General features: G+C 41.7%; 1 protein-coding gene across 1 annotated transcript in view; it reads left to right on the forward strand.

The window, feature by feature from the left end:
* LNX2 (ligand of numb-protein X 2) overlaps positions 1-23,754 on the forward strand; it is a 60,371-nt gene that overhangs the window by 23,138 nt on the left and 13,479 nt on the right. Inside the window, exons 2-5 of the mRNA XM_074147040.1 lie at positions 9,210-9,731; positions 18,178-18,416; positions 19,472-19,671; positions 23,285-23,656. Coding sequence (XP_074003141.1) covers positions 9,331-9,731; positions 18,178-18,416; positions 19,472-19,671; positions 23,285-23,656 — 1,212 coding nt within the window. The 5' untranslated portion in view covers positions 9,210-9,330. The remainder of the gene's footprint in view (positions 1-9,209; positions 9,732-18,177; positions 18,417-19,471; positions 19,672-23,284; positions 23,657-23,754) is intronic.

A 23,754-nucleotide genomic window follows, 5' to 3' on the forward strand; every position in this document is an offset into this window, starting at 1 on the left:
GTGTCTGTCAAATCTATGTAACCAGACTTGACTTTACATAGTCAACTCAACGTCCACTTCCCTCTCTGAATCCTGTCTGGAGGCCCCAGATCAAGTAATAGTCTACTGTGTATGTAAAGACCTGTTTACATACAAAATATTTAAATGGGTTTTATTTAAGATAATATTTGTTTATTTAAGACTACAGCTTCTAGATCTAACATGTTCTTGTTATGCAAACTCTAATGATGTGTGGAGCCATTTATTTTCAGTTTTTATGTACAGATTACATCTGTCTGAGATACGGTACATGCACATAGAGACAGTGTAAACAGAAGGACTCAATATAAGTTTTTGTTTTCTGACAAGCATCCTCTGAAATAACATGGGGGCATTTTGTATAATTATAAAAGAGCATGAGGACAGGTCATGCTCTGCCTTTCCTGTATGCTCAAAGCAGGGTCAGGCTGGCTCTGAAAATAACCTTTCTAGGCGGATCAGAAGGAAAGTTCTCCCTGGAAATTAGGTGGAAAATAAGTTATGTACAGCAGCAAAGCGAAATGTCTTCAGCAGAGTTAATAGGGAGCCATCACCCTAAAGCTTTAAGAACCAAAGAACTTGCCTTTATTGTGGCGTTAATTCGAGTGACAGCTAGCGGACAGCATCCTTATGTCATTCCCAGGCACAGGTAGGGACTGCTCAGTGCTTTCAGGACCAGTCACCTGCTTGCCAAGGGGTGGTTTGGACTAAGTGGGGTGGTTTCACAGGTCAACCCATCACTCTGCATGCAGTACTCCCTGCTCATGAGCAAGTCGTGTCTCCTGGCTAATTTCGCCTACCTGTAGGTAGCCCGAGTTAAATCCTCTTTTGACTGTGGTCTTAAGGCTTTTATTTTCTTCTTTTTTGGAGGGTCCTGATGTGGTGATATTTGTTTTCATTCATTAGGGAGAAAATAAGCAGTCTCTAGGCTGGGCAGACCAGTTTAGGGGATTGCCATAGCTCTTCAAATGATGCTCCTGAGCTGCCGGGGTGCTGTTTGGCAGGTTGAGGCTAGAGGCTGAAGCCGCAAACCTTCTGTCTAGACCATCCTCTGCAGTCTATCTCCTGTACTTTCAGATTTTTTCCTCTGGGCATAAGTTGTCATGGGTTCCTCACAGCCATATGATGGGCACTTACTCCTGCAGAGGACTCTGCCTGCTTTCCTGAAGAGGAAAGACAGCATGTGGCTTATCATTTGTCTGAGCCGTCTCTAAAGCGTGTCCCCTTGGTTCCCTCTCGCACGGATCTTAGAAATCCTTGTTCTGAGAGAGATTGTTCTTTTTTTGTTAGCTTAGTAGTGGGTAGTTTCATTTTTTTCATGATGTGGCTGAGTTCAAGAACTGCTTAGTAACAGCATGGTTTACCTTTCAAAATAGCTTTCCACCATGACTTGGGTTGTGGTTGATGGGGGAAACCAGCTGTAACACGTTAAGGCAAGGTGGCATATGCTTGAAGGAAGAGATGGGGCTGATGTTTTTCCCTGAAAATAGTTAGTTCTGCAATTTAACTAGCCAGAAAGTTCTTTTATCCTTCTTTCCACCCCCAGCTTCTCTCTGTCATCAAAGCCATTTTGTGATTAATCCAAGTGTTGTCTCCCTGAATTTTCTACATGCACACCCATAGGGATGGGGCTGGTTATACAAAAGAGCAGAAAAAGGGAATGTAGCTCACCGCTTCCTTCTTTATTTTCTTTGAATCGCTTCAGCACTTGAAAATTTGAATTAATCAAATCAAATTGTCTCTGTGCATATCCAGGAACCAGCTACGTTTAATCTAGTTAAGTGTTTTCTGTTCATCCACAAAAGTCCCCGTTTCAGGGCAAAGTGCGCAGGGGAGGGCTTCCCAGAGGGTTTAGCATCTTGATGGACAGCTTTCTGCTGCCTTCTTCTCTCCAAACAGAAAGTGTGGCACATATGGCAAGGGCTGGTGGACAGATTGCACTGCGGGAAATAACTATGGTGGAGAAGCAAATGTTCTTGCCTTTTTCCTCTGCTCCATCAGTGAGAAGAAAGACTCACTAATAGCCTCCTTGCGGTGGATTTTTGACTGTCGGGGTACTTTTTTTGCTTCCATTGGATATAAAAGCCCACCTGTTAACAACAGCGGTGATGAGATACAGCTTTTGTTATGCTCTTTGCTCTAGGAAGGGAATTTGTCTTTGGCTGTACTGGCAGGTAGGTGTGGGTTGTTTTCACTTTCATTTCACTTTGTTGCTTTTTATTTATTTTTTTTTTCACTGCTGCAAAATCCTCAAAGGGTTTTAGGAGCTTGAAGGAGGTTTCGTGACAATTCTTTTTATACAGTTAGGCCTAAAAGCTGCAAACCTTGCACAATTGGTGGGAGACCTGGAAGCATCTCGGGACCCCAGGTGATTGTCCCAAATTTGGGGGTTCCTGTGGTCAGGTGGCTTCTGAAACCAAGCAGGGTTAGCCCTCAGAAACAGGTTCTTCTCTTTCCACTTAGAAAATTTAATGTATGCACAGAAAATGGATCTTCTTGCAGATTGTAAAGGCAGCCTCCACCTCTTCTTGTGAAACAGGATGGCAGAGAAGGGCAAACACTCATGAGCGAGACTTCAGGTAAGGTGGGCAGCTGTGCCTGCAGAGGAGGGAGTGCAGGTTCAAGTCCTTTTCTCCTCCAGGAGGGTTCAGGCTCCCTGCAGGCCAGGAGAATGGCCATCCTAACTTGGGCAGCTCTCGTTTAGCTCAGCTTGTGCGTTTTACCTCTTCCTTTTCCAGCTCTCCTCTTGTGCAGTAGGAATATGCGAAGTTTAATCTGTAGATGTGTAGATGTGTCTTCATTAAAGATTCATACTCTTGTCTCTTTTTCTTCTATTCTGAGATGATTTATCGGTTGTAGCCCTGTATTTGCTGTAAAGAATGGGTATTTCGTTGCAGAGACCTCCATAGGGCCAAAATCCTCATCTTCCCTTTCTCATTCAAGACCAATTTGACTAAAGTAAAGCTATTTTAATCTCCTGGTCCCAAAATAGAAGCTATTCCATTTGTGCTGTAGAAGATGGATGCAGGATGATCTTTGCGTGTTTGAGCAAAACCTTCTGCCCCCTTGTTTTATCTCTGGACACCGCATCCATCTCTTTCTTCTGGTCATGCCCTGGTGTTGAGCATCCCTGGGTTTGAGGTGCTGGTTTGGGGAGGAGGACATGATCCATCTTCACTCTTAAGTTCGGATGGTCTTGTGCTTCCCCTCTGTTTCCCCTTTCTTTACATCTTTTCCTTCCCTGGTGCGATGGTTGCTCAGATCCCCATCACTTCCATGGGGCAGAGAGGGCAGTGCAGCCGTTTCTGCTCCCGGTTCCCACTGGCAGCATCTCCTGCACACCGCTGTACAGCGGGGGCTCTTAACGGCGCGGGCGGTAATTAAGGCCCTAGCCCCCTGTTGCCACGGAAACGCAGCACTCCACAAATACTGAACACAACGGTCCTACTAATTTTCCCAAATGCTCCTTATTCACCAGATTTAAGCAAGTTTTCATTTCGCAACCTGGAAAAATGCCATACTCCAGAAATACCCAGCAAGGGGAGCGTGCGTACGCATCTTTTTTAGGATGTTGTGAGTAAAAACCTGCATCCCCGAGGTGGGGAAGGAAAGCCATGGCCTGCAGCCCATTGCCTTTGCAGCGATGATGCCATGTCAACATCTGCTGCAGGGCTGACACCTTGGCTGCGTGGACATTGCTTTGATGGAGCAAAAACACGAGCACAACAGCAAAGAAATAATCAGTGTAGAGATGGTTTTACTGCAAGCCCAGCCTTGCCTGGTTGTGGTTCAGTGGAACAAAGTCACCATTCAGGCACAATTTTATTTAGTTTGAATGTAAAAATTCCACTCATTCTGCTGAACAACTTAAAAAAATGTGGAAAACAGTTGCTTATTGATACAAAAAAATAGGTGTATTGGATAATTGTGGTGACAGTATGGCTGCAGCATTAGCAGAAATCTGTCCCAGTCTAATTGCTGTGCTCTGCGTGTCTCTCATAGCTTTTTTTTCCTGACTTTGAGCTGCCAGATGCTGTCTTTTGACAACACTTTCAGTTGTTTGTGTTTTCAAAAGAGGAAAAGTCTAGCAGGATTACTGTCTCATAAACTTGAACTAGAATTGAATTGGGGTTTGGTATTTGAAGACAGTGCAGCCCTCAGATATCGGTGTAATTAACATGGATATTGCAAAGTCAATACCAGTTGCTAGTTCTGCTTCACTTGTTTGCTGTATGGCTTTAATATTAAAGCAGAGATTGTATCTAATGAGCTAGGTCACACTTATTGGAAGATGTGGAATAACACTTTTCCCTCTAGTGCTGCACACCACCTATTTATTCTCATCATGTTTTTTATTACAGTTTCTGCTATCTTTTATTCTTCCACTTGAGCTAGGGTCTGCTTTGAAAACAGTTATGACTCATCAGCCTGACGCTGTAATTCCTGTGAAGGATACTGGACTTGGAACGAAGAACTAATTTTTAATCGGTTATGGTGTGTTTTTTTTTTTTAAGCAAAGGATGTCACCACTCTTTAGTTTCCTCTTCACAGCCCTGGTGTTTGAACAAGGCAGAGGAATTTAGACACCCTGGGATCCTTCCTAGCCTAGCTTGGGTGCTGAGGTGCCATGGAGGGCAACTTCAGAAATCCTGTAATGTTTTCAGATGAAGCCAGAGTGATGAGCGCACTATCGTTCAGAGTTATCAATCAATACATAAGAGCATTTGTGTTGCCTTGCCAAGTACAAATAGGACCAAAAAGGACTGCCTGGATTCAGGATCATGCGAAGCCTTCACCATAGCTGTTACACCCTTCCATATCCTTCCCTTCCCCACTGAGGCATCCCTGGGCTGACAGCAGGCAGCAAAACCTTGAGCCTCATGGGAAGAGAAGAAGCAGTCAGCACCCAGTGGCATTGAATCCCCAAGAAATATAGGTGGATATTTTCTCACCTGCAAGTGCACAGTATAAATTAGGCATTAATTCAGTGGTTAGATACATCTTGGTGAGGAGATGTCCATTCTAGCGTGGAGCGTTGTTAGGCACCATTGAGAGATCCGCATCTTGGGATACAGGGACACCCGAGTCCAGCAAAGGACAAGGGACATCACTCATCAAAGGCTGTTCTCTTGACTTTTGCTTCTGGTTAATGAAATTGCATAGGGTAGTAACCAAAATAGGAAATTGTGGTATATTAAAGATAACTTTTAGAGAGATTGGCAAGACAGATATTTTCCTTAGTTATTTGCTTCTGGGGTATAGTCAAATCTTTTTGTAAAATTTTGTAAAAAGGTAATGGGCTCTAAATCTCCACGGTTTTAATAAGAGAATTTAGAAATAGATGACTTAAATCTCTGAGAGCATTCATTGCAAAATATATATTTCCATTAACTTCAAACTGAAACTAGTGTTAATTATTTGTGACTTACATAAAAAAGACAGACATAGTAAAAGGGCTAAGTAATTGCTACAATTCCAGTTTGCTTGTGGTTTGCTTTGGTTTTTTTTTTTTTTTTTTTTTAAAGTGCCCATTCAGACAGAAGGAATAAACATCATGAAATCTGATGTAGGTACAAAGCCTGACATCTTGTGCTTTTGTAAAAATGTGTAAAGCTTCTCCAAAGAGTGTTAGTTGAATCAATAAGTCAGACCTAGAGGAAGCCTAAGGATAAGGCTGTCTTTTTTAGTCTAAAATCACTCTCATGCACACTCCACTTAAAAAATTAAAATAAAAATAAAAGTTTGCACAGTTGGATGGCTGGTCTTGCCCGGTTCCCAAGTGGATTGTGATTTAAAACTGAAAGCAGGGCACCACCTGCACTGTTCGGCTGTTGTAATGAAGTCCCAGGAGAATTATTTCCTAGGGAGTTATATGACTTGAATAACAGGCCTGGCTGGCTCTTCTGCCCTCTTTATATTTTTTTATAATTTTGACTGGTTTTCCTGTTTTGCAGCTTCCCTGAGCTGATATCGTTCTGTGGAGATGGTGATCTGCAGTAATAAGAGATACAGGGTATCTATAATTTAGGGTATTATAAATGGAAGTGCTCCGGTATTGTAGATTTTTGGGATATAGTGCTTTACATCAGTGAAATTCAGACCCTTCCTGCCATCCCAGTTGTTGCTCAGACCACAAATACAGTCTTTGTGGACTTGGTTGGTCAGTTGATATTTAGCACTGGGAATAGCCTGTAAAAAGTCTTGGAATTGATAATTAGGCAGCTATGGTATACAATCAATACAGATCCTGGTGACTGATTCCTCACTCGTGGAACAGGCTTGCCCCGAGTGCAGCACAGCAGGGAAGGAAGCAGGCAGCAGTGCCACAGGGAAGAAATCTTGATGGGATTTTGTTTTGGGGATGGTTTGTTGGTTGTTTTTTTTCCTGCATCTTCATATTGTAATCCACAATCTATTGCTCCCGCAGCACTACTGGCAGAGTTGGTGGGAGGGTGGTCATGTCAGCTGCAGAAAAGGTGGTGGGGTTAGATTCTATGGTATTTATCAATGGTTTAAGCTAAGAGGGCACTGGCGGTGGCGAGAGGCAATGTCAGCCGCTGGCAGAAACAGCCTGCCCCTGGCCTGACGTGGCACCGCCACAGCAAAACACAGCCAAGGGCACTCATCCCTGCACCAGCGGCGTTAAGACACTGGGATGGGGCAGTCTTAGGATCAGGTCTGTCTGCTCACCTCCTTCAGTGGTGCACAATAGAGAGGTCACTAAGGACAAACTCTTGTGATTTCAGTAAATAGAGCTTGTATCTGGATATACCTTTCCTAAGAAAGAAGGCTTGTCATGGTAATTTAAAACATGGTAGTGAAAGTCTCATCTCTCAATAACATTTCTTATTTTACTTTTCATTCAGAATTTATAGTAAGCTATTTAAAAAAAGTTTTTAACACACAAAAATATTTCATTACAGCCTTCCAAAAGAGGGGTGGCAGGTATCTTTGACTGTAGCAAGTGTATGGCCAAAGTATCTCATGAGTATATTTGCTGTATTACACTGCCTGTTGCCCTGTAGCAGGCTGCCATGGGAGTCACGTAGACTTCAGAGGACAGAAGTGCTAGAAGCCTTCAAGAAGGTGAATTTGGGATGCTCACCGCCAGGGGTCCATAACTGGAGCTCCGTAACTGCAGTGCACAGAACATTCCCCGGGTGTTTCTGTAGCCTTGCTGATATAGGACTCGTTCCTTTCTTGGGACCTGGGTTACTGGGAAGAGGAGGAAGAGTCCTGGTCATAGTCAACAGTAGAAATGGGTTTAGCATTTGGACAGCACACTCTTAAAAAGGCTTTCTCTGCCCGTTCTGCATGTCTGTCTCCCCTCCCCTGCCTGCTGGTGTAGCCGGTACCCCCAGGTACAATACGACATGTGCCATGTACTCCTCTCCTGCGGTAAAGTCGCAACTCGGTGCAGTGTTTTTCTAGAACATTTATCTGGTTTATTTTGCGTTACATAAAGGACGGCCATTAGACGGGTCTCATCCCATCTGCATTAATCCATTTGGACGAAGGCAGAAGGAGAGGGCTGTGGCTGGAGCACGAGGGCCTCGTGCGCGGCTCTCCTCATCTGCTTTCCAATCTTTGGACTCTTACATAATATGTTTAAGACTGGGTTTTTTTGAGTAATCTCTTTTGGGGTCTCATTTTGCATTCTTAGTCTCCAGTAACAAAGAACCGCTATGCTCTTCCCTCGTGAAATCCTTTCCAGAAGGTGCACATTATCTACAACGAGGCAGGGCAATGATGAGCATCAATTTCCACGGCAGAATAGAAGCCTGGATTACAAAGTACTATTTAATCCTTTTTGCGTCAAAGGATATAATAATCCTTGTAAAATGTGCTCTAAGTCTTGTGCTTGGCTGTGTGAGGTTAAGGGGCAAAAACCAAAACAGGGATTCTCTTAAAAAGGAAGACATGGTGAAATGTGTGTGTTCCACATGAATTTCAGAATATATTTATGACTACATTTCAGCAGCTAAAAATAAAGATGATGGGCTGGTACCTAGACTAGCAGTTTTCATTTCTCTGTATGCTTGCTGCTACTCTGCTAGAATACAGTAAGTGTCCGTCATGAGTGGTGCTCGCTGAAGTGCAATAAAGAATTTAGCTACAAAGTAAACATTGCTCAAATTGGATTCCCCCCCCACTGATGAGAACATTTACCAAAACTAATGAATGAGGAGGTCTGTTAAGAATGTGAGAAAAATTATCTTATTTTCTAAATCACCCTGTTATGAGTGTCAAGCAATGTGATTTTGTAAGGAAAAGAAGGGTAAATAAATCTGGGAGGGGTAAGGATTTAGTGTTTGGAACTGCAGACTGGTGGCTGCACCATTTCCTGACCAGGCAGCTATTTTAAGAGAGGCAAAGTTGAATAACTTACAGAGTTTAGAAAATAAATCCCACTGTGACAGACTTTATGACATTATTTGAATGACATTATTATTGTTGCACTGAGTATGCTGTAATTTTTTTAGATAAAAAGCAAAACAGGTTAGTTGTTTGGAACCAATAGCTTCATATGGTTAGTTTATTCCATATTTTTATTACTGGCCTCTGTACTAAATCAAATGTGGCGTACTGGATAGAATCAATGTCTCTTATTGTGTAGCAACCCACAGAGAAAACCTGAAGGTAAGCAATGACATATATGCAATATTACTAATGGAAAGAACAAGGTAAGCGGTTTGTTGCTTGTATTTTTAATGCAATGTATTTAGACTTTTAATGTGTAATATTCTATATTAATAGTCAAAATCCAAAAAAGAGAGTAGGGCCAGATTAAAATCATAATCTCATACTAAAGAACACATTTAATTACTTGGTCATATAACCATTATTCCACAATAGGGTATTTTTGTGCTAGATTCTAATTGCGTGATTCTGGTGTGACATTGCATAATGCGGTGTCCTTGCTGTCACAAACTGGTCATCTTGCAGGTGAAAACTGTGCAGTGCAGCAGCTGTTATGAAGCCATAAAATGTTTATGTTGTGAAAGAAATAGCACTTACAGATTTTTTTTTTTTTGTTGCTCTCTTCTATGACAGATTTACAGAAAACAGTAATATTCTCTTAATCTGTCTAGCTGTTGTGTTTTAGTAAACCCAGAAAAAGTCAAAAGTTCTGACCGGAACTATCATAATTCATGCAAAATGAGTAATTTTTATTTCTTTATTTGTTGCAGGAAATGACACTTGGCTGCAGAGCATAAGTCACCCTGGAAGAGGTTACCGTCCTTTGAGCTTTATGTGAGCAACCCCATCCTATGAGGAGGAGGAGGATCCTTCAGCCTTCTTAGCTGTACAATGGGGACTACAGGTGATGACATGGCTTCAGTGGAGCAGAACGCCTCCTTGAACCCTCTGTGCTTTGAGTGTGGCCAGCAGCACTGGACAAGGGAGAACCACCTCTACAACTACCAGAACGAAGTGGACGATGACTTGGTCTGTCACATTTGCCTTCAGCCCTTGTTGCAGCCGCTGGACACTCCCTGTGGACACACTTTCTGCTACAAGTGCCTAAGGAACTTTCTGCAGGAGAAGGATTTCTGCCCGCTGGATCGAAAAAGACTCCATTTTAAACTCTGCAAAAAATCGAGCATTCTTGTTCATAAACTGTTAGACAAGCTCTTTGTTTTGTGCCCTTTCTCGTCCGTCTGTCAGGAAGTCATGCAGCGATGTGACCTGGCGGCACATCTCAAAAACAGGTGAGCAGTGCAGATGCTTGCGTTGCATCTTCCTTCCACACTCGGTGGGCCACTTTGTAGAAGTTGGGAGCAGGAGCTGGGGAGGGGGTTGGTGGTGGTTTTTAAATTCACAGTAGAAGACCATAGGAAATAGTCTGTAACTGTGCACAACTGAAGCACTGGATCCCAATTTGGACATCGCACCAGAAACAGTGAAGAATGCTTGGAGAGGGTCATGGGGAGAAGGATGTGATTCATTAGAGTTCTTAAAAACATGATTTAGCGGAAAAAATTTAAAGAAAATGCGGGTTGTTTATGGTAGGGGAAAAAAGGGGCTGAAGGAGGGGAAAAGTGAGAGATGTGAAAACTGTGTCTACAAAGGGGAAGGAAATAGTGCAATAGGAACAAAGGAGATTTAGTTCATATTTCAGAGTGAAAAAAGCTTTATAATCTAGCCGGCACTGGCATGGATTGCTTGTGTGGTGGTTGTATATCACTTTCAGAAGAGTTTATCAACATGTTAAACCAGCCTTTATCAGGAACAGGTAGGGCAGAATTGATTTTGCTTTGAGGTAAGCAGGTGGACAGGGTATCTCTCGAGACTCCTGCAAGACCTATTTTTCTCTGTTGTGTTTTTTTTTTTTTTTTAAATCTGTTTACTGAACAGGTTGATGGTATGCCATGTGAGCATGATGTAGTTTCCAGGATTTCTTGTTGGTGTGATTTGATTGCTTATAGAACACTTCCAACATCCTGTTAATTTGGTAGAAACATCACTTCACACCAGAGGGAAGTTTTGGTGCAGCTTTCGTGAGTGATTTTGTGTTAGAGAGATACATTCCAGTATCACCTGCACCTAAATGTTTAGGACCGTATTTTGAAGTGTTAATAATTTTATAGTGGTTCTGATTTATGCTGTCCTACCCCAAATATTTAAATATTGAAAAGAGGCCATGATAGAAAGAGAGAAATAAGACTATTATAAGGTTGGAGCAGATGATCCTTGCGGTCCCTTCCAAGCTGGTATGCTATGATTCTATGATTATCAAATTCAGTTAGAATGGTACTTCATATTGTGCAGACTAGTGCACTTTGTTCTTCCAGCAAAGCAATTGCCTCCGTACCATGTGTGCGGTAGCCTGCTATGTGAGGGTGTTCCATTTTTCTCTGCAAGGCAATATCATTTTTTCTAATGGAAAAATGTTAAACTTGTTTTGAGGGATACACTTGTCGTCTTTGGTTTCCTCTACAGGCTGGAGAATATTTTGAGTAAATAAAGAGAGGGTTTTTTTAATCATTGTCTATTTCATTACTTGAGTTGAGAGGTGTGTGGATCTACCCCATGAACTTCTTTCCAAGTCTCGGTCTTTGTTCATTGAAGAGTCTTGGAGACCATCTTTGGGTGAAGGGTGATGTTGCAGATGAGGTTGTTTGGGAGTCAGGCGTGGTGTGGGTGTATGTGCAGGCAAGTGCTCCACAGAGAAGGGGAAGAGGGGAGCCACCACCTCCCTTGGGAACAGCTTGCTCACGTGCTTATTTCCAGCATGCCCTCTTCCTTCTTCCCCACATCCTGAAGGCTTCCAGGGATTCAAAGCCTGGGAGGACCTTGGGCATGTGGGACATGGAGCAACCCTACAGACTGTGGTGAACCTGGAGTTGCCTGGGTTTTGTTGATTGTTGTACACACAGAATGAATATATACATGTGCGTCCATGCCAGGGAGGTACGGGGACAAATGAGGAGCCTGCCTCCCTAGGTTTTTTTTCCTTTTTTTTTTTTTATTTCTCCACACAGTGTCCATGTTATCTTAGGCTGTTCCTTGTTTTCTCCAGGCAAGTAAATTCTCATCTATTTGATGACTTGAGGGTGGTGAGGAAGCCTAACTGTTTGTTCGATTTATAATCCTGATATTAAACTGATTTGACTTTAATAAAAGGCAAAATGCTGGCAAGACCCCTGCTACATATTTGGTTCACCTTCTGGTTTCCCCTTGTCATATCCCTCACCTCTTCAGTCCATTTTCCTTGGTTGGCATCTCTTTGAATGGTATTAGGGCTGTTTACAACAGGGCCACATAATTTATTTGTACACGGAACACTATGTATGCTCTCTTTAGGTATATATGAAATATTAATTTACTTAATGTACAAGGTTATTATGAAATCTGAGTGAGCTGAGTCACTAGCTTTTCCTGTTTGTCAGCCGGAAAAAAGCTTGCAGTTGCAGAAGGCTGCTCATTTTCAATTCCTTCTGTTGTCTTGGGATGCCAATACGCATTTTGAGTATATGGTGATTTACAGTTTTCAATTAAGTTTATTTGCAAACATGCGAACACCTGTAAATTATCATTGCTGACATAAACGATGGCAGCAACTGCATAGTTTGAATTTGATTTAATATAGATTAGTGAATCCAGTAAAATTCTACTACTGATCATTAAATGTAGGAAAGAAATATAAAATTCAGTATTATTATAATTTTCAGCATAGATTAATATAAACCAGTCTTAAAAAGCCCTTACGTGAGGTAGTTTGTATTTCTGAGAAATGCAGTATGGTTGGCTAGTTTTCACTGTCTAAAAACATGCTCAGGTTTTCCAGTGTTGTTTTAATCAGCTCCATTTGAGCATAAAAGCTGGAAGAAAATGTCATCGTATGCAGCAGGCACCTCGGAGTGTGAGGTTACTGCAAGGTGCTCCAGCAAGGAGATAAGAGGCACAAGACGCAAACTTGATTACTTCACGACCACTAATTGCACTCCGGGGTACTGCGTTGCAGAAAGGAAAATATTCTTGATTTATCAGTTTTCAGTTTCATCACGTTCACTTGAAAGCTGTGGTTTTCAAAGTTAAAACACAATGCACGTAATCTGATTTAAAGGAAAAAAAAAATATATGAGTCATTCTGAGTGGTACTTTTTTTTCCAGTCACTTCCTATAGAAAATTTGTTAATGCTTAGAAAAGTAGGTACCAATTCCACTTCTAAATATCAAAGGTAAATTTATCAGAAGGAAATCCAACAAAAAAATTATTGAGCTTCTCTGTGTATGATGTTAATTCAGTTAATTCTTACAGATTATTCAGGCCTTAAGAAACTCCATTGTACAAAAACATACTCTGAAATTCGTACAACTTTTTAATGAGAGGGTAAAGTATTGTGTTCATGTATTGCTTTTGAGTTGGGCTTTAGTTTTCCCCTCCTATATTGTTCTATGGTAGTTTAAGTTATCAGTTTCAATGGAGACACTTTTCCAAACATTGAGGTCATTATTCAAGCCAATTTTATGTCCAGTTAAGTTTGAAATTTATATAGGATTGCATTTTCCAGAGTTGAATAAACTATATAGCTATTCACTGTGTGTCAGTCAGCATGCTTAATGTATGGATTTAGATTAACAAGATCCATGAGAAAGTTAGTTGTATAAATACACAATTTCTTCATTCAAAATCTTGGCAATCCCGGTTATTTTGGTGTTTATGATAGTGCTGCTGAGACCTGTTCTTTCCGCCCGGTTCCACTTTAGGTGTAAGCACGGTCCCTACCCTGCTCCTTCTAGCACCAGGAGAGATGAAGAGGATCTGTAGAACTTTTGGCAGATCTTTTCTTATACCTGAGTACATGGACAGGCAACAGATTCAGAGTTTCTCCATGCCCTACAAACTCTTTCCATTACTGCAAAGGTGAAGGATCTTTCCGTAGTGGTTCTTTGCTCCAAAGTCACCTGGCTCCTTGTAGCCTTCTCAGATCATTGGGTGGGAGAGGGAACTGTGCAACAAAAGCCCCCTCCCTTACTTTTTTTCTTTTTCCTGTGTCGTCTCTGAGTCCTAAATCTAGTTAACTCCTAGTCCCTCCTTTTCTTTTTTTTTCACTTTCCTTTTTTTTTTTTTTAATGGCAAAAGAAAAACCAAGACCCAAACACTTAACTCTCCAAAGCAGCACCATGTTTTACTCTGAATTGCATCTGTAAATCTTGCCAGAATGACTGCTTAAGGTCACTTCACTGGCAAAGTTTTACGAGCAATAGCAAAAGCATTCGGGTTGCTTCTCTGCAGTCTTTGCTTAAATTCAGCTCCTGCTTGGAAAATGATTTAGTGCAACTGGTTTGAGGCTATTTGGTGTGTTTGCTTTTATCGAACCTCTAGGCTGGGCAGAAGCTGATGGCACAAGTTACAATGAAATCTTTCTTTTCAGTAGTCAGTGAGCAAATGTGGTTTTTGAGCCCCTACTGTTATTCCACGGAACACACTGTAAACTACGTCTTAATTTTGTATGAAAGCTCTTTTTATCTGCAGAGAGGGATTGCTGCTAGTGTTCCAAGAAGTCAGCTTTTAAACAAGAAAACCAGCAGACTTGGCTGTAAAAAAACTCCAAATTTTTCTTTTCTGTCTGATATGGATTAAGAGAAGTTAAAGGTTAAAGCTATGCTTTGTCACCATCCAGAATTGAGCAAAAGCTGATGCTGAAGGGAGGAGAGGAGGGAGTCCATGAATATAAGCAGAAGCTCATTTTACATCCCAAATAACCACTGCCCTTCGAGTTTCCCGATAAATAATATCACTCAATTGCTTTTGCTGGTTGTTTCAGTAACTCCACTCCTGAGCGGCTTGATTCATGAAAGAAATTAAAGTAATTTCTGGAAATTCAAAAAAACATTCCTACCTTCCATGTTGCTCCTAGCCAAGATATTCTGGCTTTGTAGATAGATATGAAATGCAGTTCCTGTAAGACACATTTCAGTCTCATTTCAGCCCTTATTTATGCAATTTGTTGGATGAGAATAGATTCCTGTACCCATAAAAACAATCTCCAATGCTCGTTTTGATCCCAAGATGCCCATCCATGTACATTACTTGTTACAAGATTGAGTCTAAAATGCTCTTTATCCCAGATATCTGGCAAAAACACTATTAGTGAAGGTGTGCACCCTTAGAGATTTATTGACGCTTGTTAACTGTTACAACTGCTGTATGGTTTTGCTGTTTGTGAGTAATACATTCCTGCTGCCAAAAAAAATCATTTTATGTTGCAAGTGGAAATGAAAAAATCTCCTTATAGATGCACTTGAATACCAATACTGGCCTTTGCTGCTTGGTAGGTGGCATATCACGTTTAAAGACCTAGGAATTGGCATCCCATAATTAATGTCTCTACCAGACAACTATTTTAATGGCAATGCAGTTCCACTATACCAGGCTGAAAGTTGTAGTCTGTTACAATTACTGGTTAATTTGGGGAAGAATCTGGATTTTTTTCCTTTTTTTCCTTGTAAAGTGCTGCACAAAAGGCATTCCATTGAGCTGAGTAGGTGTGCTCAGGAGTCTGTTTACATTTCTTGATATTAGCCTTTGAAATGATAATTAAATATCATTGGCAAAAATAAACCTCAAATCTATTTATATTTCGCATGACGACTTTCATCAGCTGCCAGGTAAAGATGGAAGGAGGGTGGAGGAGGACCTGGCTGTGGTTCAGAAGGCTTTGACAGAAATGGGACACTTCCAGGGGTGATTTTTTTTGTTCTGTCCTGGTATGATACAGTTTAAAAATAATAAAATTTCCAAGATGTGCTTTGCCATCTACACCAGCTCATTTGGGATCCACAGGCCTTGTGAGCTGGCTCAGGAAGAGTCAGCCCCCCTTTACTCTGCCCTGGTGAGGCCCCATCCAGAGTACTGTGTCCAGTTCTGGGCTCCCCAGTTCAAGAAGGACAGGGAACTCCTGGAGAGGGTACAGCAAAGAGCTACAAAGATGATTAGGGACCTGGAGCATCTCTCTTACGAGGAGAGGCTGAGCGACTTGGGTCTTTTTGGTCTAGAGAAGAGAATACTGAGGGGGGATCTGATCAACACCTAGAAATACTTCAAGGGTGGGTGTCAAGAGGATGGGGCCGGTATTTTTTCAGTGGTGCCCACTGACAGGACAAGAGGAAATGGGCACAAACTTGTACATAAGAAGTTCCATCTAAACATGAAGAGCAACTTCTTTACTTTGAGGGTGGCAGAGCACTGGAACAGGCTGCCCAGAGAGGTAGTGGAGTCTCCATCTCTGGAGACATTCAAAACCCGCCTGGACACACTCCTGTGCAACCTGCTCTAGGTGGACCTGCTTTGGCAGGGGGGTTGGACTAGCTGATCTTCAGAGGTCCCTTCCAACCCCATGTCATTCTGTGATTCTGTGAGTCAACAGCACTATGTTTTGGTAGAAGATACCAAGGCAAGTATCTGGTTCATCAGGCAATCACGAAAGGCTGAACAGACTCTGCAGACCAAGCTTGGTGGGACTGCAGCATGGTCCTCTGACAGTGTCAATTTTGAGCTATTCATTTTCCAGCACCCCTATAGCAAAACGGTTCACAGACACAAGGACATGCAGCTTGGGGTGGCTTTGTCCTAAACTCTTGTGGGTCATTGTGGGAGAGCGGATCTGTCAGAACTCCCAGTAGGCAAGAGGTTTCCTCTGCAGGAGCATTTACCCTTTCTGTGTTGCTGCAGAAGTAGGTGATGTTGGAGGTTGGTCCTTTGCCAGTGCTAAGATTTGGGGGATTGTAGGTCTAACCCATCAAGTTAAAGTATTTTAAAATTTTTGAGGGAAGGAATTGCATCTTTCCTTTTCTTGGCCTGTTGGGATTCATATTTTAAGGCTGGCATGGTGAAATGATGAATGATAAAAACTTTCTGCAGAGTTTCACCTGTAACTGTGAGTGTCTGGTCACCAGAATAAATTGAGACCAGCCAGATTTCTTAGCTGATCAGTCCCACTGTGGCAATGATTTTATGTAGTAAATATTACCTGGGCAAAACCAAGAAGTAGGTTGTGTTACATCGTTGAAATCAGAGGAACTTTTTCAGGAAGCAAAACCTTTCAAGTAATTTTCATCTTTTGGGCTTACACTTTCTTAACTTGGAAGAACAAGATGACCAGCAGGTGTAAAACATGTCGTCTTGTGGAAAGCCCCAAGAAATTATTTCTTAAGTGTGTCGTTTCATAATGTGAAACATCTCTAATTTATGTATTTATGCATATTTCATAGCACATCTGGGTTACCTTATGCCATTCTTCTAAACATATATGTCATAATTTTTTAATAGTTATATATATAATTTTATGTATGTGTAACACTGCTGGAGGTCACAAAAGTTGTACAGATATCTTTATCAACATTCTTTGGGCTGAATAACTTTGTTAACATTTCTTTAAAATCCCTTACATCAAAACAGTATAACCATATAATTATCAAATCCCCTTCACAGAATGTCAGAACATAATTATGAGTCTCAAAACATTCCAGTTTAACAAGTTAGGACACCATTAGACTTCTGCTGTCTTTTACTCTGTTAACACATTTCTTTCTCCTGTTGCAAAAATAAAGCATTTCTGCTTTTGTTGTATCAATCTGTCAAGTTCCCAAACAGGGAGTCCTTTCAAGACCATCGTTCCTTTTTTTCTGACACTGCTACAGCACAAGCATCTTTAGGTGGTCAGCAGCTCCAGGAGCAGGAACATTAAGAAGGACATCAAATACTGTAAGAAGTGAAATAACAGACGCTGGCAAAAACTGTCACGCAGGCAGATGTAAGATTGATGTCCACATCCAATTATCTACACGTAAATGTAAGACCAGTCAATAAATGAAGGCTTTCTGTGAATTTGCAACATTGCAGCCCTTCTTTGCAATAAACTATTGTAGGATTTTAGACATAAGCAAAAAAAAAATATATTGCATTAAGAATAATGGGAACTCACAAAAATAAGTTTATAGTGGAAAGTGCCAAATGCTGATGGAGCATTGTTACATGAGGGAAAGCAAAAAATTACACCTCCTGTGTGAAGTCAGGAAGAAAAAAGGGGAGGCAGGAGGAATACGAAATGCCTTCTGCTGATTCAAGAGGAGATGATGAGCAGAGCTGTTACTTTTGCTAACTTTTCATACAAACTCCTAGACAAGCATAATTTTTTTTTCTAGTTTTTTAACACTTAGATTGCAATATAGGTAAAATGTTCATCTCTTTCCTCTCACGAATGACCCCAGGAAAATACGATGCTTCCTTCTCTTGGCTTACTAAGATGAAAGGAAATTGCTTCAGTGGCTCTCCAAATGTGTCTTGGAAAGGGGCTCCTCTTTTGAGGAATTTTACACCGGTCCTGTTTAATCTTTCCAGCAAGGTTTTCTTCCAGAAACTGGAATGTACATAACAGAATAAGTTCACGTTCAGAAGGCGTTACAGCACATTTACTTCACAGCCAAAAACCTACGTAGTAGAAGTTTTGTGAAGAAGGCAGTATTGTTTTGGAGTTCTGTTCACTAAAAAATTGACCTTAAAGTCCAATGTGTTTAGTATTTTTTTTTATGGTTAGTTTGAAGTTGTGGCTTTGAAGAAGACTGATTTCGTTTGATGGAGTACTTGGGCATTTTGTGCTACAAACATTGCTTCAGGCTTGTAGTATGGTGTAAACGTTGTCTTCACAGGTGTCCTGGGGCTTCTCATCGAAGGGTTGCTCTAGAGAGAAGGAAAACGAGCAAGCTGCAAGGCGAAGCAGAGGGCGAGAGCGGTCCTGGTGGGACGGAGCAGCCTGCTAGTTTATCACCAGATGCAGATCAGGGAGTAGTGCCAGCCGAGCAGAGCTTCACCTCGCCCGTCCTTCCCGCCTGGACAGATGAGCCTGGCATCGACAATCCGCCTTTTGAGGAGAACACAGTAGCAGACAGTATGTCATCGCTTATCTTCTCAAGTCTCTTTTATCAGATGTGGAAACATTTGTGGTGTCAGAGCTTGTCTCTTACCAACCATGAATGTGCGTCTTCATCTTGGGCTCTTTTCTTTTGCAGTTCCTGGAGAAATATTAGTGAGTTTTGGTTGTGTACAAGTATACAACTGGAACAAGGTCACAGGAAGGAAAGAAATATTTCAGAGTGTGTGCCAGATATCATGGTGCTGTATCATCATTTATCATATCATGTTAATCTGCTAGTAGCACTGGCCTCGCAGTGAGTTGGAAGGAGTGTATTTTCTGTAAAATTACAAAAGTTGTTTTCTAAGATGAGATTTCTTTTCCCCTCTTCCCCCTGGCCCGGATCAGCAGCCTTCCCACACACGGAGTGCTGTCCTGCTCGAGCGAAAAGGCAGCTGAGTAACTCCTGCATCCATCTGCACCGAATGAGCAGTAACGTCTCTAGCATCTGGGATCTTAGAGAGGAAGTGCTGGGCCTTACCGCAGAGGAAGGTGGTCCTGTCCCCTTCCTTCTCCTCTGTATTTGCCATCCCTTAGCATCCCCCTTTTTCCTTTTCAGTTGTCTCCATGTTTGCTTCAGAAATGGGCTCCTCCTCCTGACTTGGTAACTCATTGGCAGCCCCTAGTGCAGTTGTGAGACCAGCTAACAAAGAGGCATGACCAAGTCGTGCACCATGGGGTAACCCCTAAATCACATTTTTATCATCATCACCAAATGTGAATACATAAGTGACCCCATTGGAGATGAAGCATATGAAATTTATTATAAAGGACAGGATCCAAAGGGTTCAGAACATCCTTTCCAATCCAAATGGCCCCATTTCAGGAAGCATGGATGCTACTAAGTCATTAGAGAGCTGTTTCTAGGTGTTCCAACAACTAGTGGAACTAATCCAATTGCACTTGCTTAGTTTGTTGTTAAACCGTTGTCATGTGGTTGTGTCTACATTGTCCTTTGGTGATTTGCTTTATTGAAAGTAAACGAGCTATAAAAGATATTAATCATCTTTCTTTTTAAAAATAATTGGCAGCAAATCAACAGCCACCTACCTTGCCTGAAGGAGAGATCACTACTATTGAAATTCATCGGTCCAATCCTTATATCGAATTAGGAATTAGCATAGTGGGTGGCAACGAAACACCTTTGATCAACATTGTCATTCAAGAGGTTTATCGAGATGGGATCATTGCCAGAGATGGAAGACTTCTCGCTGGAGACCAAATACTTCAAGTATGGAACCTAATTGCATATTCTGTCTGCTTGCTTTCCATTCACTCCTTGCAGAACTGCCTGTTAACTGAGATGGAAGATTATCCTTGTCAGACCATGTTGTGTAAATGTTAGCTCTGCAATTATCAGTTGGAAGACAAATTAATATTCAGAGCAGAGCATGTTGTTCTAGCACTTTTGGCTATCACGCTTTAGGCTGCCTGTTGGATCAGTCCCTGGAATTATTTTTCCTCCTTAGCACCTCTTATCAATGTTTAAAATATGAGTTTATTTTTCTGTTTTTAAATGCTGTGGGACTTGGTTTTTATTTCAACTTTATGCATGCTTTCCGAAGGAACCAAGGTTACTTCTGGCTAACATGGTGGCATAATTTGTCCCATGTAAAAGGCAATTTGTGGATTGTAAAGCTGACTTAATCTAAGCAGCTATTTTATTCTGGCTTCACTGTTGCCTTCCAATAGCCTCGGCAGTTGACCTGCATCTTTCAGTACATGTAAAAGAGTCAGTGATATTCTTCACTGGCGTGATTTGAAGCAACGTGCAGTAATATTTTTTCCAAAGAAGTAACCAACTTAAATTTGAATTGTTTGTTTATGGTTGAGGGTGTATTTTTGTTGCAGTTTTAAGTAATCCACAGTAAAAAGATCAAATTCTATTCATTTTGGAGTTTTAATTTTATATTAGGGGAAAGGGTTGTTTACAGGACTCTTAAGAAGGCAGTAACAGAGCTCTACATAAACAGGACAGTCCTTCAGCTTTCTTCTATTTTTAATCATTCCACCTGAAAAAAGTATATTACCATCATTTCAAAATGACTTCTGTAACAACGTTTGCTTTTGATCTGATAGCCTAAGATCAGTCCAGCGTTTTTTGTTTCACTTTTTTGAAATCAAGTTGTTAGAAGTAGCTTAAATACTGTAGTTACCCTTGGAATGAAATTAGTTTGCACTTCAGAAAATAAAGTTCCTTTTGAGAAACCTGCCTTTTTCCTCTTATGGAGTGTTAGCATAGTAGCTGGCCAAAAAGCAACCCAAGAGGTTTGCGAAATGTTGGCTTTTTAACAAGCAATTGCAGACTCTGATTGAATGCTGCCTAATTTATTTCAATACTCAAGGGCTCTCCTTCGTTGCCAGAACAGGGAGCTTGTGCTCCAGTGAAGCTTTCGAAATTCTTGCTGTTTGGGCAGGTGACAATTATAGTTTCCAAAGGTTTAAGTGGCAATAAATTGATTATAAAAAGGATTTATAAACTGCAATGAGTCTTCCCCATCGATGTGCTGGCACTGATACTGTCACATGCTGGGGAAGTGTCCATGGGAGTCCTGCTGTCTCGCTGAGGGAGAGGTACAGGAGCTAAAAGCCAAATTTTTTGGAAGATAGAGTATCTTTATTGCTTTGAATTTACCTGTGTAGGTGCTGAGCTGTTGTATTAAAATGTCCAGGCTCGGTCTCTGCCAGCTGTAATTAAGTGCGGTTAGATGCAGCTCAGAGTGCACACTTCAGTCGGGTATTTCTGAAAATGTCTTCAAAGGCTTTTATGAGCAGTAAAGAACTAAAAGAAAGCCAGAAAGGACTGCGAGGTGAAACTCAGCATTTTCTTTCCCAGTCAGACAAGAAGTATTACCCTTTCAAGATCTGAGGGAACAGCATTTAGTAACAGCTACATAAAAGCGTATGTTGTCTGCAAGGTATAGATAGGTGCCTAACATTTTCAAAGTGCTCTACAAATTGTCCTTTTTCTGTGCTGGACTGTGACTGTAATTCATGTAAAACATGACCTAATGAGAATCTCTTTCCCCAAGAAATGCTAAGGCTGTTTGATTCTGAAATTGTGAACTGCCTTGTAGAAAGACTTACTACATTTCATTGCATATATTCTTCTGTGCCCTTTGAGTGCTTCCATATTTTATGTATTTACTTTAGCTAGCGACAGCTAAAAATAAAACTAGATTTAATTTAAGGGCTCTGACAGATGAGCCCTAGTGGGTTTTGCTGGTGGCAGCTCTGAATGTATTTCTCCTAGCTGTCCCTCCTTTCTCTCTGCCCAAGGTTACAGCCTGTTTCAGGGCAGTAGCAGACCAGGACATGGCCATGGTTCAGTGTCTGAGCCTCACGGTCCTGCTGGGAGCGGTGGCTTTGTACTGGGCATGGGGCTGGAGGTCGAGGTGGCTCAGTGAGGGTACAGCCACCCCTTTGCCCTGCTGAGACCACCACAGCCAAATCATTTGGCATTGACCTTTCGGAGCCCCTCAGCTCAGACGTGATGTAAATGTGACAGCTGTCATGCATAGATTTCTAAGTCTTTTCTCTTCCTATTTTTTTTTTAAGTGCTAATGTTGCTATTAGATGATGGGAAGCTGCAGATTTATATCTTTTACTTACTTAGGTTGCAATAGGGACCATTAAAGGCTTAGGTAAGGCAGGTCAGTATAATCCATTTGGTGTTAGTTTCTGTCTGCTGAAATTGCGGGACAGCGGTTGCTCCCTCAGGGCACAATAGTACCTGCTAAGGATGAAGTTTGAACGTTAACTTTGAAACTCTTCTTACAGAACAAGGCAAATAGAGCTTTTGTGCAGGTTTTTGTGGTGCTCCTGTTTTCTGCCAAATCTCACTGCCCTGTCAATTTTTATCTTAACTTTATAGTGCAAGAAATGACTGAAGATTACTGATCAGTGGGCCACATAACAAACACAATTCTTGTTTATAGGCAGTGAAGGTTTAATCAGGTTTTCACTTACAAACCGTATTCTGAGTGATACAGGTTATAAGTCTGAAATTCTGACCCAGTTGAAGTTGGAGGAAAATCTCCTAAGTTCATGCTAAGACTTGAGAACCAGTACAACCACCTTTTTGTGGTGTCTTAATTAACAGTTTTCATTATTCTGGATTTCAAGGGTTTTTTAAATTTTTCACATCATGGAAGTAGTGCATATTGTTACACATAAGTTTTCTTCAAATATTTGGATGTATTCTTTTTATAGCTATTATTTTATAGTTTTAAGTGTTCCTGGGCTTGACACTGAAAGCACATGGAAAGTTCTTGTACTGGAGAACAAACAATGTAAAGATCTAGGGAACGCAAGTGTAGCAGACCAGGAGAAAAAAAAAAAATGGACTGTAATGACAGAGGGTGTTCACTGTTAAGAGTGATGTTGTCACCTTTGTGGGAAAAGGTCTCAAGTTGCACCAGGAGCAGTTTAGGATGAATATTAGGAAAAATTCCTTCACCGAAAGGGTTGTCAAGCATTGGAACAGGCTGCCCAGGGAAGTGGTTGGGTCACCATCCCAGAGGTATTCGCAAGATGTGTAGATATGGCACCTGTGGACATGGTTTAGTGGTAGAGTTGGCAGTGCTAGGTTAATGGTTGGACTCGATGATCTTAAGGGTCTTTTCCAGCCTGAAAATAAGTTTGTCGATTGGGCAGCCACAATGGGTTTGGAGGAGAGGATGGAAGGGTGAGAGAGGAAGCCTGGTAGGGTCAGATACGTAGGTTGCTCCAAGGCTGGTTTTGCAGTGAGCTCTGGATTTAGTTTGGAAAGGACTTTATTTCCATAACCAGGAGCAATTAAACACATGAAAATATCATTCTTATTTGTTGTTGTTGTTTTGCAGGTCAATAGCTTTGACATAAGCAACGTGTCCCACAACCACGCTCGTGCTGTGCTTTCCCAGCCTTGCTCGGTGCTGCACCTCACCGTGCTGCGGGAGAGGCGGTTCGGGAGCCGCATGCACAACCACACCGACACCACCAGCTGTGTGCGGGAGGACAGCTTTCAGGTCACCCTGCATAAACGCGACTCCAGTGAGCAGCTTGGCATTAAGCTTGTGCGCAGAACGGACGAGCCGGGAGTTTTCATTCTCGACCTTTTGGAAGGGGGGTTGGCTGCTCAAGACGGCAGGCTCTGCAGCAATGACCGCGTACTTGCAATTAATGGACACGACTTGAAGCATGGGACACCTGAGCTTGCTGCTCAGGTTATACAGGTAATTTGCATTCCCTCCCTGAGTCCTTAGCTCAGCTTTATTTCTTGGGCAAAGCCTGGGGTAGAGTCTGTCCTGGACAGAACACCTTGTGTAACACC

Source organism: Numenius arquata, chromosome 1, assembly GCF_964106895.1.
Source record: "Numenius arquata chromosome 1, bNumArq3.hap1.1, whole genome shotgun sequence".
Lineage (NCBI taxonomy): Eukaryota > Metazoa > Chordata > Aves > Charadriiformes > Scolopacidae > Numenius > Numenius arquata.